The sequence below is a fragment of the Cetorhinus maximus genome, chromosome 25 (genome assembly GCF_964194155.1).
Source record: "Cetorhinus maximus chromosome 25, sCetMax3.hap1.1, whole genome shotgun sequence".
Taxonomy (NCBI): Eukaryota; Metazoa; Chordata; class Chondrichthyes; order Lamniformes; family Cetorhinidae; genus Cetorhinus; species Cetorhinus maximus.
This window is the reverse complement of record NC_135903.1, coordinates 35,412,627-35,430,267: the sequence shown is the minus strand read 5'-3', so window position 1 is coordinate 35,430,267 and position 17,641 is coordinate 35,412,627. Positions and strand designations below refer to the sequence as shown.

The window sequence follows — 17,641 nt, the reverse complement described above, 5'->3', positions numbered from 1 at the left end:
ATGAGGTGCAAATGATTTGAGTTATTGAACTTCCACACATCTCAAAACTCTGCCTGCTTTTTATTATCCCAAGAATGTGAGAAATGTTGTTTATGTATATAAACAAAGGAAAGGCCACATCATCACATTTTGTTTACAGATGTCCTGTATAGCTGCAGCTTAATAGAGGCCGATGTGGATTGAATGTTTGATAGATAACTGAACCCAAGGTGGACTAGATGGTGGGACAAATGCCAACTCATGTTAAAACCCAGTTTACCGCTTTTCTCAGACAGGCCGGAGCCTCCAGCTGGAAGACCGTATATCTCTGAGTTGTGTAGGGACTCCCTCTCCCTGTCCTGGTCTGGTCCATGTTATGATGGTGGGAGCGCTATCAAGTCCTACATCATTGAGATAAAGCAATCTGGAGATTCGGAGTGGAAAACATTGACGGATTCATGCAGTAGCACCTCTTATCATGTGAACTGTCTAAAGCCAGATGCAGAGTACAGCTTCCGCATATATGCAGTGAACTCTTATGGCATTAGTGAAGTTGGTGAGGAATCCACACCTGTTAAGCTAAACGATGTAGAAGGTAAGAATTTGAGTCCTCTGATTTATTTTATTTTGACATGACTGACATGTTAAAATATTTAATCGTACGCACAGATAATGCATGCACACACATGTCCAAATTTGGGCTATTAGAGTTATGAAAAATCTACCTGAATTCACAAATATTTTTCCAGTCTGTGGGATTAAGAATAGAGTTGAGTGATGGTAATTGTGTCTGTTTTGTTCAATTTCCTAATTCATCCTAAACTCAATGATTGAACCATAGAAACAAGACTGAATGCCACCTGTTGCAAATGTCTGGACATGAAGAAGCTGACTAGATGGTACATCTTAGGTTCATTAGCAATAATGGATCTGACTGGGAGTAGCTCTAGTGCACTTTAAGCCCTAGGGACATCTGTTGGGTGGAATAAGCAAAGTTCCCAATTTTCTCTTGGTCTATCTTAAATGTGCTGGGTTCTGCTGGGTTATGATGCCATGGGCTCTGCAGCATCTCAGTAATTTGAATCAATCTTTTGGAAGTTTGCCAGGAGTAGTGGGAACATACTGGGCTGATTTCCATGTGCTGGCCCATCTCTATTCTAAATAGTGAAGAATGGGTGCACACACACCTCACTAGATTAGTAGTGTGTTAATAGCACTCAATTTTCCCAGGTCATAACCGTGCTTAGCTCTAGATGTATTTGAATGGGTGTAACAGTGGGTTAACAAAATGGTGGAAGCAGAAAATTGTTGGTTGGTGACATAGAGAGTTCCAAATAGGAGGCAGAATAGGGGGTCAAAAATTCTTAAAAGTAGGAAAAATTCAGATAACATTTCAAGTTTTTGCCAAGAATGCAAATGGAAAGGATTAGGTGAAAGAAAACACAAGGTTCAGGAATTAGTTGAAGTGACAGTGCAGCCCTGCACTGTTTGGCTGTTGAAATAGAAGTGATGCTATAAGAAAGATAGCGCTGTTTATCACTCTGTTGCCATTTCCAAAGGTTTGTATTGCAGTATTTTGACAAGGGAGTCAGGCTTGAGGCTACAGCTGACTGCTATTGTTGTTGTCTGCTGGGGAAGATGATGGAGCAGCGGTAATGTCACTGGACTAGTAGTCCAGAGACCCAAGCTAATGCTCTAGGACATGGGTTCAAATCCCACCTTGGCCTCTGATGAAATTTAAATACAATTAACAAAATATGTGGAATTGAGAGTTCGCCATCAATGATGCTGACCATGAATCAATCATCGATTGTCATAAAAACCCATCTACTTCACTAATGTCCTTTAGGGAAGGAAATCTGCCACTCTTATCTGGTCTGGCCTATATGTGACTCCAGACCCGCAGCAATGTGGTTGACTCTTAACTGCCCTCTGAAATGGCCTAGCAAGCCACTCAGTCTAAGGGCAATTAAGGATTGGCAACAAATGCTGGCCTTGCCAGCAGTACCCACTTCCCGTCACATAGAATGAAAAAAAACCTATCCTGCACATTAGCTGCAGGCATCCTTGCAGAATGTGGCACAATTTTGCATTCATCTACTTACCTGGAAACTATGATGATCATGATCGTTGCTAGATATGTGTTACCAACTCTTCACACATGGTTTGCTAGCCATAACAAAACACCATCAGTCGGGCTTTACTGCTGTTGGCTTCTCTGGCATGTTTTCCTTTGTGTAATGCTACTGAAAGCATGGCACATTGTGATTGGTCTTCCTCCAGGAAACCATTGCGCATGGGTCAGGCATTCGCTCATTTAATTTTTCTAATTAGCTCTGCTATCCCAGCCTCTGCATGCAGTAATCCTTTTTAAATGTAGGGAACCAGCATCTCGAGGTCTGAAGGTGATGATGGGTAGACACAGGAAGCCACTAGCCTGCTTTCCATCCCTCTTTTTTCTCCTCTTCTCTTCCTTTTGTGAAGGCAGGGAGAAGGATTCCCAGGAGTGCTATTGATGGGAGTGGCGGGATGGGATGGTGTGGTGGTGGGTGCAGTGGGGTGGATGAGAAGAAGCCTCAGAATAATTGCCAAAACGTTCATAGGGATGTAAGTAGTGACAGAGAAAGATGGTAAATGGAAATGGTGCACAAGTGGAATTTTGAATGATTGTTCTTAATAGCTCCTTTTATTTAACCTATTTTCATTTACTGTTCAGAATCTTGTAACCTAGCCTCCCACTTAAATTTGAACATGATGAAGATAAAGTTTGCTTCTGACATAACTACTGCAGAATGAAACAAAAATGGCTTCTTCTTGGCTTCTCCATAATTCAGGCTGGAACTTGCTCCACCTGTCTCAAAGTTTTTGTCTATCTCAATACGGCATGGTATGAGTTTTAGTGAATATATTTTTCCTGAGGGTACAAATTGAAGTTTGGATTATAGCATTCAGGTTGTATTTTCATAGATTGAATGTAGAGAGAATTCTGTGTGATTTCCTAAGGAAAATGAGTACAGCAGTTGTACTGTGGGGGGGCAAGGATTGGAAACATCAAAACGCCATCCCTTCCAAGCTGATGACCATATGGCTTATACACCCGATGTTTGCTTCAGAAATGAGACAGGTAAGACAGAATGGGCTGTTAGGAGTAGTTGTTGCCATCTTACTGTTCTTTTAATGCAGTTATCTGTTTTCTTTTTGAAGAGAAAGACGAGGAGAATGAAGAGCCAGAGTACCGTGTGACAATAAATACATCTCAGAAATTGACAGATCTATACATACAGCAAGAGTGTCTTGGCGTGTAAGTGTCAACAATACCAGTCCACCCATAACTTGCCTTTTGTTTTTAATGTGGCACAGAAGTCTGGTGACTTTTCAGTGTGGAGTACCTTATACACTATAATCTCTCGAGTCTGGAATGCCTGGGATGAATCTTTTCTGGATTTAGGAATTTTCCAGATGATAGATTGCCGAACCACAATTGTGTGAACTGGAATACACTGTAGATATAGACGTTTACCTCAAACATAAAATACTGATGATAATATTATAAATCAGTAATACAAATGGTTTTATTTATCCAAATACTGTATCTTCAGTCTTTTCACGCTGATTGTAAACGTCGTAAACTGTTGCGACCCCCACACTACACACCTTGCACACATCTTTCACTGAGGCAAACATTTCAAGTTTCTTCATGATTTCCTCTTTTTCAAATATTGTAAGTGTAACATGCTTATGTTTCGCTTTTCTTAGATACCATGAGGGCTTAAACAAACCAAAGTACACCCTAGGAAGGTTTGGGTCTGCTCAAAAGCACTGCGGCAAAATGGGAGTAGGGGGAGAGGGAAAGAGAGGGGGAAAGACAATGAGAGAGACAGAGAGACATCGAGTGAGACCAGAAACAGAGACTGTGTAGAGAGAGAAATGGAGTGGCTGTGTGTTTTCCTGCACCGTCACCACATCAGGTGAGCTGCTGCCCTCTTGGTTTTGCTGCAGTGCCTGTACAGTTGAGTGGTGACTCTGCTCAAAATATTTCTGGACAACTCCTGTCCCAGAGTTTGGATTTCCAGACCGGAGAGGTTATGGTGTTGAATGAGCCTGGTGATCATTTTTCCGAGTTGAATATATTCGCATGAATGTCGTAACATAGATTTGATGTTAATTTATTAATATTTAGTGTTTCAAGAAAACTTATTCTTCATTTTACCGATATCTCATTTGTTGGTGGGCAGGTTATGGTTTTTTTTTTGTTATAAGTGAGCTGGCAGGATTATTATGGGATGCTGTGGTTTGGGAGGCATACAAACATACAAAAATACAAATCTGAAGCGGGAGTAGGCGTTTCGGCCGCTTGAGCCTTCCCCGCCATTTGATAAGATTCTGGCTGATCTGATTGTGGCCTGAACTCTGCTTTCTTCCTGACCCCTTATACCCTTTGACTCCCTTGTCAATCAAGGTTCTGTCTAACTCTACCTTAAAAATATTCACTGATCCTGCCTCCTCTGCTCTCTGGGGAAGTGAATTTCACAGGTTAATGACACTCAGAGAAAACAATTCTCATTTCCATCTTAAATGGGAGACCCCTTATTTTTAAGCTGTGTCCCTAAGTTCTAGCTTCTCTCAGGTTGGCCTATTGGAAGAACTTGCATTTATATAGATAAAAGCAAAATACTGCAGATGCTGTAAACTTAAAACAAAAATAGCTGGAAAAACTCAGCAGGTCTAACAGCATCTGCGGAGAGGAGCACAGTTGACGTCACCGCCAGACCACTCCAGGCACCGGAACCGCATCTTCAGCATCCCGATGATCTGCTCCACCAAGTTGTGAGCTGCTGCATGAGCCTCATAGTGGCACTCTGCTGTAGTCTGAGGCCGCCGCACGGGTGTCATCAGCCACGGCCTCTGTGGGTAGCCTTTGACCCCGAGGAGCCAACCCTGCAGCCTCTGTGGACCCTGGAAGACTGCAGGGACCTGCGAGCGACTCAAGATATAGGCGTCATGCACACTCCCTGGAAACCGTGCACACACCTGTAGCATGTGCTCCTGGTGGTTGCACACCAGCTGCACGTTCAGTGAGTGGAGTTGATGTAGTCCAAAACAAAAACAGAATTACCTGGAAAAACTCAGCAGGTCTGGCAGCATCGGCGGAGAGAAATCAGTTAACGTTTCGAGCCTTCATGGCCCTTCGGCAGAACTGAAGCATAGTTAGAAGAAGGGAGAAATATAAATTGGTTTAAGGTGGGTGGGAGCGGGGGGGGACGGGGGTGGGGAGAGGCACATTGAGGGTGTGGTGATTGTGGAGATGAGCAGATAATCAAAAGATGTCACAGACAAAAGGGTCAAAGAGGTGTTTTGTCTGAGAAAAGTGCTAATTAAGAATGGAAGACAGGATATTCAAAGTACAGCTCTAGTGGGGGTGGGGTGGAAAGGCTAACAAGGTTTTAGTTTTAGTTTTAAAAATAATGGAAATAGGTGGGGAAAGAAGAATCTATATAAATTATTGAAATTATAGTCCAACGTGTGTAGTGATGGAGACCTGAGCACCACATGGGTGCAGTCAATCTCACCTGTGGGAATCCCAAGATCTGGGCGAATCCAATGGCCCTTGCATCCTGGCTGTCCCAGTCCCGGGTGAAACGCACAAAGTTGTGGCCATGGAGAAGATGGCATCCGTGACCTCGTGGATGTGTTTGTGGGTGGCGGCACAGAGGTCAACTGTGGAGCCCTGAAAGGAGATGCGAGCATAGGAATTGAGCGCCACGGTCACTTACACAGCCACTGACAGTGGATGCCCTCCATGTCCCCTTGGCACCAAGTCCTGCAGTAAGTGGCAGATGTGAGCCACCAGGTCCCTAGACATGCACAGTCATCAGTGACACTGGTTCTCAGTCATCTGCAGGAATGGCAGGCGGTGTCTATAGACCCTGGGTGTCACTAGGCGCCGACCAGCCACGGCTCACTGTCGCTCCTGGGCAGTGTGGGTGAGAGCCCCAGCAGCCCCTTCTTCATGAGGTCGCTGCTCCTGCCTTTGCACAGCTAGGAGCCTCAGTCGCTCTCTCCTCCGTCTTCTATGGTCTCTGTAGGCCATCAGGCATACAGCTAGGTCACCAGGATCGATGATCCTGACATGGTCCTCTTGCAGCATGAAAGAGAGATAGAGAGACGTGGTTAGCATGGATGTACTTAGCATCCTTTCCTGGCCCAGTGTAACCGCCCCTTTACTCCTCGGATGGCCAGAGATGAGTGAACAGCATGGCTGCCCTGTCAACCTGCGACTTGGGGGAATACTGGTCCAAACCGGGATGCTGAGATTGCAAAGGGCTGTGAGCGTCTCCAGCAGTGACTGCTACATGGCCAGCATTGGTGAGGAGATTGTACAACGTGTGCAGTCCAACCGCTCTGCGGTCCAGTAAAGGGATTGCAGACTCGCAGTCTATGCTGGGGTTGTGGGGGGTAAGGTCTGGAGAGCTTGGTGGCACTTTGGTGCCTCCTCATTGCCTGCGTGGATGAGCAGGATAGAAGCTGGACCCCAATCATTTCATGGCTGCACCTGAACTGTCTCAGTTGCGGAGAGAGGTCAGTTTATACAGGTGTCCGTAATGTGTGGCGACTTCCCTCACTTACCCTGCCCCCCCACCTCGATTGCTTGAGCGCACAATCCAATGACAGGGCAGCAGTTGCCTCTGGACACCACCCCGCCCCCACCCCGAGAACAGTCGCTTCCATGGCAGGGCAGCAGTTTCCCCTGGACAATATCCCCCCCCCCCACCCTTAGAAAACAGGTGCCTCCAAGGCAGGGTGGCACTTCACCCAGGCCCCCTGGTACCCCTGAAACCTGCAAAGCAACAGGCAACCCTGGCGAGCTGTGGAAAGCGATGCTGTTCATTCACCTCAGTCCCCACAAAGTGAAGGTCACCAAGTGCTATGGGCTAAGTGCTGGTAAATGGGATTAGGTAGGTAGGTCAGGTGTAAACTCGATGGGCCGAAGGGCCTCTTCTGCACTGTGATTCTGTGAAGTGCACGTTGTTTGCGTGCTGTTGTGAAGTTCATCAGTTCTGATGAAGTCATATGGACTCAAAACGTTAACTCTGTCTTCCCCTCCACAGATGCTGTCAGACCTGCTGAGTTTTCCCAGCAATTTTTGTTTTTGTTTCGGATTTCCAGCATCTGCAGTATTTTGCTTTTATGTCTGAACATATCTCTGGGATGCCACTTAAAATGCAAATGGCCTTCCCAGGTGCTTATTGTCTATTTCAATGGAAGAGATTTAAAATGCCAATGGCTGCAAGCCTCGCTGGCCCCTTGAAGATGGGATTTCAAATAAAGTTATTCAGGAGGATAATCGTAGCTGGCATGTTGATGGGATATCAAACATTCCTCCATTGTATGGACAATGAAACATATCAATACTGTCATCAGATGACTGAAATTGGCTGGAGAGAGAGCCAATACCTTTAATAATCCACAAGGGGAGAAAAGGGGTCAGTTTGCATAATGAAGGTTAGAGGGAGGTCATCTCTTGGCCAGCACAAGGGAGGACCCTGCCTCAAAAGTCACCATGGGCTGAGAAGAGGGGCTGATTTATATTACCTGCAGCATTACGTTTCTCCACTACAGGAGCTTGGCCACAATTTTGTCTGAAGCATCAAGAAACTTGCAACCTCCATTGACTCCAGTGAAACTTCAGGCCTGCAACATTGCAACATTGCAACCACCGTCTTAAGACCTGTATAAACAAGAGACCTGTTTCTTTTAGCACTCTTAATAATTTGAGTGCATGTTACATCTTTAGAAACCATTTTTCGTGTGTGTGTGTGTGTAACTGGTATGTGTGAGGAGTGTTGCAATTACATTTTGGTGGGGGTGGGGGGTGGTGTTGTAAGATATAGCCGTTTATCCTTTCCTTTGATTTAAACTTACTAGAATGCCTGAGCATGTCTGTTCTTTAAAGCCACAGCACCCAAGTGGTGAATACACTCCTTGACTAAAATATGAATTACCTGGAAAAACTCAGCAGGTCTGGCAGCATCGGCGGAGAAGAAAAGAGTTGACGTTTCGAGTCCTCATGACCCTTCAGCTGAAGGGTCATGAGGACTTGAAAGGTCAACTCTTTTCTTCTCCGCCGATGCTGCCAGACCTGCTGAGTTTTTCCAGGTAATTCTGTTTTTGTTTTGGATTTCCAGCATCCGCAGTAGTTTTTTGTTTTTGACTAAAATATGTCCTGTTGTGGTGAGCGGAGAGGTGAGATAAGGGGGAAAATTATCCTGCATCTCTCCCCGTCCGTAACAGATTGCCTTTTCCATCTGGAAATCCATGTAAACAGGGCTGGGCCAGTCCAATTCCTGATAAATAACAGGAAAGCAAGTCGGAGATGGGGAGCAGGCAAAACCAGTTTAATAATGATTAGGGGTGCATCAGAGGCACAATATTGATTTAACCCACATCACTCCAGTTTGGCCACATCTGCCTGCTCAGCTTTTGGCAACCCACATGGGAAAAGATGGCAGCAAAACCCACCACTGATAACTGAACATGTTTGAATGGACAATACCTAAGCTCAACAAAGCCACATCCATAAACGTGTTATTGGATTCGAGATCAGGCCAATTGCGATAAGCTGTGACTAGTTTCTTTTAACTCGTCTCTAACCAAACTCTCTTGATCATTTCCAGAGGGACGTTTGGTAAAGTTTACAAACTGTTGCAAAAATCCACCGGAAAAATTCGAGCAGGCAAGTTTTACAAAGCCCGAACAATTAAAGATAAGAAGAGCGCTCGCGATGAGATTGAGATCATGAATTGTCTGCACCACCCAAAGCTGGTTCAATGCTTAGATGCTTTCGAAAGTCGGACTGAGATCGTCATGGTGATGGAATAGTAAGTATGGTCTCATGTACAAAGCTATAGGCAAGTGATGAGAGAGGCTTCTTAACCACACCCAAAGAATGAGTTTACCTGCAGTAATCCTTAATCCAATGGAAACATCTCTGGAAGTTTTTTTTAAAAAATTCGTTCATGGGATGTGGGTGTCGCTGGCTAGGCCAACATTTATTGCCCATCCATAATTGCCCTCGAGAAGGTGGTGGTGAGCTGTCTTCTTGAACCGCTGCAGTCCAGGTGGTGTAGGAACACCCACAGTGCTGTTAGGGAGGGAGGTTGAGGATTTTGACCCAGTGACAGCTGGTGGCCAAGTTTTAAACTGGATTACAAGTTGGTTGCTTTCGCCTACACAAAGAGTAGCTGTATATAGCAGCAGCTCTGGAGTACATGAGCAGGAATAAGTTTGCTCAGCCCCTCGAGCCTGCTCCACCATTCGATTAGATCATGTCCTCCATTTAATTCCACATTTGATCCCGATTCTTCGAAATCCTTCCTCAATAAAAATCTATCAAAATCGTTCTTGAAAATTCAAATTGACTGAGCATCCACACTTTTTCTTGGTGCTTCAGCGTTCCACTGTCCTTTAAGTGAAACATTGCTTCCTGTTTTCACTTGCATGGGATTGAATCATGAATGGAGCCTCACAGGGATTAATGTTAGAATACTGCTCTGCACCATCTTTAGCAGCGATTTGGATTAAAACACCCAGGTCATAGTTCTTTGGTTTGATATTGACATTGAGATGTGTGCAGGAGTTAGGACTTTAGATAAAATACATGATTAGGGGAATGAGCCTGGATGTCAATGCCCCTCAGTGTAGATAAATTCCGTGCGATGCATTTAGGTAACAGAAATTGTACATGCAGGGACATTTGTTTAAAAATGAGAACCAGAGGAGGAACCTGACAGATCATGAGGTTTGTGACCAATGTTGTGAGGCTATAGGGAAAGGTGGAATGGTGTATAGTTAACACGTTTATATATAAAACTGGAAATGTAAGACATGCCCGATACAATTGCTACAGCTGACTCTGTACCCAGTTTCAGGCCCCTTGCACGGTGAGGATATTGAATCCAGTCTTGGGTTCTCAGTTATCAGGGAGTCTCTGAGAACTGCGGCTTTTTTTTTCCCATTGGAGAAGCGACAACTTTGAGGAAAAATGATTGAAATCGTTAAGTGCTGAAATGAGCATATTCTGTTTGGCAGGATAGATAATTTAAACCAGATAGGGAGGGGATAGATTGGAGCATCAGAACAAAATAAGAAATCATAGGTTAGGTATTGAGAAGTAGCACTCTTTGTAAAACATCTTTGACTCTGGAATAAGTTAACAGAGCTACTGGCAACTGCAGGCCATCACAAGGGGAGCAGGGTGTATTCTTGCAAGTGGAAAAATGCAAGGTAGGCAACTAGTGATATCAGTCACTAGAGTCTGCAAGAGTTTGCTTGATCGCCTTTGGGAGGAAAAGGGGATTTTCCCAGGGTCTTTTCTAAATTAACCTTGGGTTTTGTCTGTCTTTTTGCCTGTACCTGGAAATTGGATGACAGGGAGAAAATTTGATGGAACAGCTGGACTAACATTTCTGGAATGGGGAAACCTGGATTAGCTTTTTCAGTCTGTCCCTGTCCTCTTCTTTTCATAAAGCCCTATGATTCTACCAACCGTGCTCCAGTTTCAAGTCCTGACTGTTAATAGGATCCATACTGGTTGGTGAAGCTGAAACTAAGACGTAGAGCTTTTCTTTGTTGAGAGAGTTTATTGGCTAGTTCAGTCTCGCAGCTCTCCTCCCTCACAACCCAGTATTCCGGCTATCCCATATTTATATGTGCTCAAAGACAATTCATACCTATCAGCTGTTTCTCTTAACTGCAACAATGTAATTGTCATGACATTACCACTGATAGTGGTCTGGAAATTTCCCTCTTTCCAGCTGATACCCGGGAAACCCATCCCAATGTCCCCTGACACCCAAGGCATGAATTCCAGTTGACTTTGAATTGTGTAAACAACTTCAATTGAGCCATTGATTCCCATTGAAATTATGCTGTAACTACACTGTAATGTGACTTCCTGAAGTGCTTGGAAGGATTTTTTGTTTAGAATTAAACCTCTGAATGCTGGAAATCTTAAAGAAAACCCAATTCTGTAGGGAATACATAACAGCTCTGCCAGCTTCTGAAGAAAAGATGTACAAAGTTAATTGTTCATCAGAACCAGGATAGTCAGGCTGCAGCTCCCCTATTATGGGAATGACCAAAGAAAATTGGGGGGGGGGCGGGGAGCAAACAGCAGAGGTCACAAGTTCAAATCCACTAACTATTTTAGTAGAGGGGAGGCCATGATTGTCAATAGAGTTTAAAATGCCATCTAGCAGAGAGCTCGAGAAGAATAATAATACAGGACTATGAGGCTGATCCTTAAAGCCTCAGCAAGTGACTTGGTTGCTATTTTTAGAGTATTTTGGGATGAGCAAATACAAAACAAAATCCAGGTGTTGGTACACTCCGTGTTAAGCAAACTATTTCATCTAATAGTCCTGCTGACACCAAGCCTCTGCTGTGAACATAGAAGGGGAATCAGTTGTTCAACAGAAAGAAGAGTTTAAGAAGCAAAGAGATGGGTAAATCTGAGATTGGGATCTCACTGGGGCAAAATGGATTATGGTGACGCCTTCAACTTCAAACATGATTGCTGAAGTTTTTTTAATTCTTTCATGGGACCTGGTATCACCGGCAAAGCCAGCATTTGTTGCTCATCGCTGACAGCTCTTGAGAACGTGCTGGTGAGGGTTATGGGAAATGGAGGGGATAAAATGATATAGCACCTTGCACGATCACAGGTCGAATGAAATGCTTTTTGAAGTGTAACCACTGTTGTAATGTGGGCAACAGAGCAACAAACTCGTGCACAGCAAGCTCCCACAAACAGCAATGTGTTTCTGATGTTAATGAGGTGTACGTATTGACCAGAGAATCAGGGAAGGCTGCTCTGCTCCTCTTCAAAGTAGTGCTGTTGGTTTCTCTGCATCAGCTGAGAGGGCAAATGGTGTCTCAGTTTACCGTCTCATCTGAAAGACAGCACCACGGACAGTGCAGCATTCCCTGAGTACTTCACTGGAGTGTCAACCTTGATTTTTGTGCTCAAGTCCTGGAGGGAAATTTGAATGACAGGCTTCAGACTCTGAGGCAACTTTCCTATCAACTGAGTCAAGACTGGCATGGATGGAGGAAGGAGTGCCCACATAATGCCACCCTAGGCAGGTCCTGACTATACACTGCAGCCAAGTTCATATGGATTTGCCAGGCACAATTTTGAAAGGAGAGTTAAATCCCAAAATACTATTGGGCTGCTTAGGCCTCATTCCAGTGAATTACGTCATTAGTATTTTTGATCCTTTGTACAGCACATCCCATAGTTTAGTGTTTGCCATGCTCTGACGTGACTCTGATCTTGTGCAGTATTTCTGGAGGCGAACTCTTTGAGCGCATTGTGGATGAGGATTTCGAGCTAACGGAGCCGACTTGTGTCTTATATGTCCGCCAAATCCTGGAAGGGCTGCAGTTCATGCACCAACAGAGCATTGTGCACTTGGACCTGAAGCCAGAGAACGTTGTGTGCGTCAACAAGAATGGCACACTTATTAAAATCATTGACTTTGGATTGGCCCGGAAGCTGGGTGAGTAAAGCAATACCTTTTTATGAAATCACTTGGTAATAACTTCTTCCTCTAGGAATAAGCCTCTGATCTCGTGCAACCAGGAATGAGTTGCATATATAAGGAGTGTGGACAGGGAATCAGAATATACCATTGCAATCCCAATGCTCCAACTCTAGCTCCTCAATAGGAAGGGACTGCCCCTATTTGGTGCCTATATTGAAATGTTGTAGTGAAGGTAATTATTCTGTAAGCTGCACTGATTATTGTCATTTGAAAATCTCTAATTTCTCAAGCCATCAGTCTCCAGAGATTTGCAGAGAGCCACATTAACAACAGCATTTAGCTAGTTTACTAAGCACACTGGGAATGCGAAGGAGACCACGCATTTCATATCTGTATCCACTTCATGTAAGTTGGTGCAGGGCGGTGATGATTGCCATCCTCTCCTCTTATGTATTGTAAGTTCAGGGCTGGTGGTGTTAAAATTGTAGTAGAAGGATCGGGTACATTAATGGTTAACCTGGGACCGAGTACAGTACCACCCACCGGTGATGTAAGAGGGCACCTGACCTAGAGTTTAGGTCAACAGTATAGAGCTAGGTAGTGATATGTAAGGACATGCCTTGGAGTCCTCTCCATATTGGTGCCATCTACTGTAAATATGTACATAGTTCAGTAATGTTAATAAAGACTTCTTAATAACTTCTACAAGACTGCTTTATGGTGTCTAAGGAGAAAAGGCACACGGTCAGTGAGGGGAGACTTCGACCTGCTTGAGGCAGAGACCGAGTGAGTATATTTGGGAATTTGGTTCAAAGCGGGAATTCAATGCATAGGGGGAAAGAGGTGCTTTAGGTAAAGTTTACTGCAAGAACTAAAGTGTGCTGAGTGGGGAGTTCGCTGAAGGGCAGGGAGGAGGTACTTTTTCCTTCTGCTGTTTTTCAGGCTCCAGTATTTGATTTCCACTTTGGTGCAGCAGAAGGAGCAGGTAAATCAGTAACTGGTATTATTAGATTTGTCAGTACTGTAAGTACTTCATTGTTTTATCAGGATTGTAAAGTTTACTGGCAGTGCCAAAACCTATTGGGCAGTGTAGGCTTTATTAATTATAAATTAATTAGCAATTATGAATTAATTAACACATATTGGAGTTGGCAGGGCAGGTGATGTGCAGCGATTACAGGATGTGGGAGCTTCTGGATACCGGTGTGATCCAGGGTAAACACATCCGCAGTAAGTGTTTGCGGCTGCAGGAACTTCGGTTCTGAGTTATTGAGCTGGAGGCCGAGCTGCAGACAGGGAGGGGTAAATTACCTGGACATTTTATTCCAGGAGGTGGCCACACCCCTTAGGATAGGGTTTTCTCACTTAGTCAGTGCTCAGGGACATGAGGGTGTGACTGCAAGTGAGGCAGATAAGGGGACCCAGAGGGCAGGAGTGCAGGAGCCTGCGCCCTTGCAATTGTCCAACAGGTTTGAGGTTTTTCAGCTTGTTTGGATGAGAGTGGGGCTGCAGGGTAGATGTGCTAACTGGCCATGGCGCCGTGGTACGGGAAGCCATTCCAAGCGGGGGAATGTAGTGGTTGTAGGGGACAGCATAGTTAGATGAATTGACACTGTCCTCTGCAGCAAAGAGCGTGAGTCCCGACAGCTCTGTTGCCTGCCCGGTGCCAGGGTTTGGGACATCTGCTTGGGGAAGCAGAACTTGCAGTGGGATGGGGAGGACCCATTTGTCATGGTACATGTTGGTACCAACGACATAGGCAGGACAAAGAAGGAAGTTCTACTTAGTCAGTATAAGGAGCTTGGCACCAAATTAAGAAGCAGAACCTCAAAGGTCATCATCTCTGGATTATTGCTTGAGCTGTGTGCAAATCGACATAGGACAAAAAAGGTTAGAGAGATGATTGCATGGCCCAAAGACTGGTGTGGGAGAAGTGGGCTCCCGTTCATGGGGAACTGGCACCGGAACTGGGAACAGTGGGATCGGTACTGTTGGGATGGTCTACACCTGAACCATGCTGGGACCAGTGTTCCTGTGAGCTACACAACTAGGGAAGTAAGGAGGGTTTTAAAGTAAGTAGTGGGGGCAAAGGTACAAATTTGGGAAGATGTGGTAAATCAAAGAGTAAAGACAAGGAAAAAGGGAAAGGTATTATGGGAAATGAAAAACAGACTGTGACAGGAAGGGATAGAGAATACAAACCTAATAGTAAATCAACAGATGAAACTAGAGGTTATAAAAAGAATAAGCGGATAAAACTAAAGGCTCTGTATCTGAATGCACAAAGCATTTGAAAGAAAACAGATGAACTGAGAGTGCACATAGAAATAAATAAGTACGATTTGATAGCCATTACAGAGACATGGATGCAGGAGGACATGGATTGAGACCTGAATATTTAAGGGTATAGGACACTAAGGAAGGACAGGAAGCGAGGAAAAGGTGGAGGGGTGGCTCTGTTAGTTAATGATGGCATTAGCGCTATTGGCATAGATGAGTTCATAGAATGTTTCTGGGATAGTTTCTTAGAACAGCATGTTCTGGAACCAACCAGAGAGCAGGCTATACTAGACCTGGTGTTATGCAATGAGATGGGATTAATTAATGATCTCATAATGAAGGCACCCCTAGGTAGCAGCGACCATAATGTGATTGAATTTTCCATTCAGTTTGAGGGAGAGAGGAGTGGGTCCGAGACTATGTTTTTAAACTTGAATAAGGGCAATTATGAGGATATGAAAGTAGAACTGGCTAAATTGAATTAGCAAATTAGGTTAAGGGATAGGTCAATAGAGATGCAGTGGCAAACGTTTAAGGGGATATTTCAGAATACACAGAATAGATGCATTTCAATGAGTAAGCAAGAGTCTAAGGGATGAATACACAATCCGTGGTTAACTTGAAAGGTTAAAGATAGTATCAAACTTAAAGAAAAAGTATATATTTGTGCACAGATAGGTGGAAGGCCAGAAGATTGGACAGTATATAAGGAACAACAAAGGATGACTAAAAGATTAATAAGGAGGGAAAAATTAAAGTACAAGAGAAAGCTAGCTGGAAATATAAAAACAGATAGCAAAAGTTTCTATAAATATTTGGAAAACAAGGAAATGGCAGATGAATTAACAGGTATTTTGCATCAGTCTTCACTGTAAAAGATACAAGTAACATCCCAGAAGCAGCTATAAATCAGGAAATGGAAGGAAAGGAGCAACTCAGGAAAATTACAATCACCTGAGGAGTGGTACTGAGTAAATTGTTGGAGCTGTGGGCTGCCAAGAGCCCAGGTCCTGATGGACTTCATTCTAGGGTCTTAAAAGAAGTGACAAGTGAGATAGTTGGTTTCGGTTTTAATTTTCCAAAATTCCCTAGATTCTGGGAAGGTCCTATTAGATTGGAAGATAGCAAATGTAATTCCATTATTCAAAAAGGGAAGGAGACAAAGCAGGAAACTACAGGCCAGTTATCTTAACATCTGTCATAGGGAAAATGTTAGAAGCTATTATTAAAGAAGTTATAGTAGGACACTTGGACAAGTTCAAGGTAATCAGGCAGAGTCAAAATGGTTTTGTGAAAGGGAAAACACATTGAAACAACTTCCTGGAGTTCTTTTGAGCGGGTAACATGTGTTGTGGATAAAGAGGAATTGGCGGATGCCCTGTACTTAGATTTCCAGGGGGCATTTGATAAAGTGCCACATCAAAGGATATTGCATAAAATAAAATCTCATGGTATGGTAGTAACATATTGGCATGGATAAAAGATTAGCTGGCTAACAGGAAGCAGAGAGTAGGCATAAATGGGTCTTTTTCAGGTTGGCAAGTTGTTACAAGTGGTGTGCCTCCGGGCTCAGTGCTGGCACCTCAACTGTTTACAGTTTCTTTAAATGATTTGGATGAAGGGATGGATGGGATGGCTGCCAAATTTGCTGATGACTCAAAGGTGGATAAAAAAGTAAGTTGCGAAGAGGACAAAAGGAGGCTACAAAAAGATATAGGTAGGTTAATTGAGTGAGCAAAGACCTGGTAAATGGAGTATAATGTGGGAAAATGTGAAATTGTCCATTTTGGCAGGAAGAATAAAAGAGAAGCATATTATCTAAATGGTAAGAGATTGCAGAGCTCAGGAATGCAGATGGATCTGGGTGTCTTAGTACATGAATCACAGAAGGCTAATATGCTGGTACAGCAAGTAATTAGGAAAGCTAATAGAGTGTTATCATTTATTGTGAGGGGAATTGAATACAAAAGTAGGGAGGTTATGCTTTAGTTATACAGAGCACTAGTGAGACCACATCTAAAGTACTGTGTACAGTATTGCTCACCTTATTTCAGGAAGGATGTAAATGCATTGGAAGCAGTTCAGAGAAGGTTTATCAGGTTTTATTGTGAGGAAAGGTTGGACAGGCTAGGCTTGTATCCGCTGGAGTTTAGAAAAGTAAGAGGTGACTTGATTGAAACATAAGATCCTGAGGGGCCTTGACAGAATGGATGCGGAGAGGATGTTCCCTCTTGTGGGAGAATCTAGAACTAGGGGTTACTTTAAAAATGGGGGGTTGCTCATTTAAAATGGAGATTAGGCGAATTTTTTTCTGAGGGTCATGAGTCTTTAGAACTTTCTTCCAGAAAAGGTGGTGGAAGATAAATATTTTTAAGGCAGAGGTGGATAGATTCTTGGTAAGCAAGGGTGATAGGTTATTGGCGGTAGGTGGGATGCAGATTTGAGATTACTATCAGATCAGCCATGATCTTATTAAATGGCAGAGCAGGTTTGAAAGGCTGAATGGCGTAATCCTGCTCCTTGTTCATATGTTTGTATGTAATACACCACGGGAAGCGCCAACACAACAAAACCTAAATCTTTCAAAGTCAAACTTAGCACGTGCATTTTTTTAAAGTGACTGGAGCCTTTTTCCTCAGAGGTTTAGGTAATTTTTTTTTACCAAACCTAATGGCATGGGTCAGGATGCTTTTGCTTGATTATTAGCTTATTTAGTGACATAATTAGTTATGATTCACGCCAGGCTAAGATTAATTAAATGAAGGCAGTCTTTCCTCTCTGCTGTTGGGGTTCTGTACAAAATGGGCTAATACAGTTTCTAGTTGATGTGTGCTGAC

The 17,641-nt window shown here is 43.7% G+C and overlaps 1 protein-coding gene across 2 annotated transcripts in view; it reads left to right on the top strand.

Moving 5' to 3' along the window:
* The window catches only part of LOC144668052 (myosin light chain kinase, smooth muscle-like), a 69,954-nt gene that overhangs the window by 35,313 nt on the left and 17,000 nt on the right, over positions 1–17,641 (top strand). For both annotated transcript variants that reach the window (XM_078529805.1, XM_078529806.1), the window contains exons 8-11: positions 272–574; positions 3,184–3,280; positions 8,655–8,858; positions 12,322–12,539. In XM_078529805.1, coding sequence (XP_078385931.1) covers positions 272–574; positions 3,184–3,280; positions 8,655–8,858; positions 12,322–12,539 — 822 coding nt within the window. The remainder of the gene's footprint in view (positions 1–271; positions 575–3,183; positions 3,281–8,654; positions 8,859–12,321; positions 12,540–17,641) is intronic.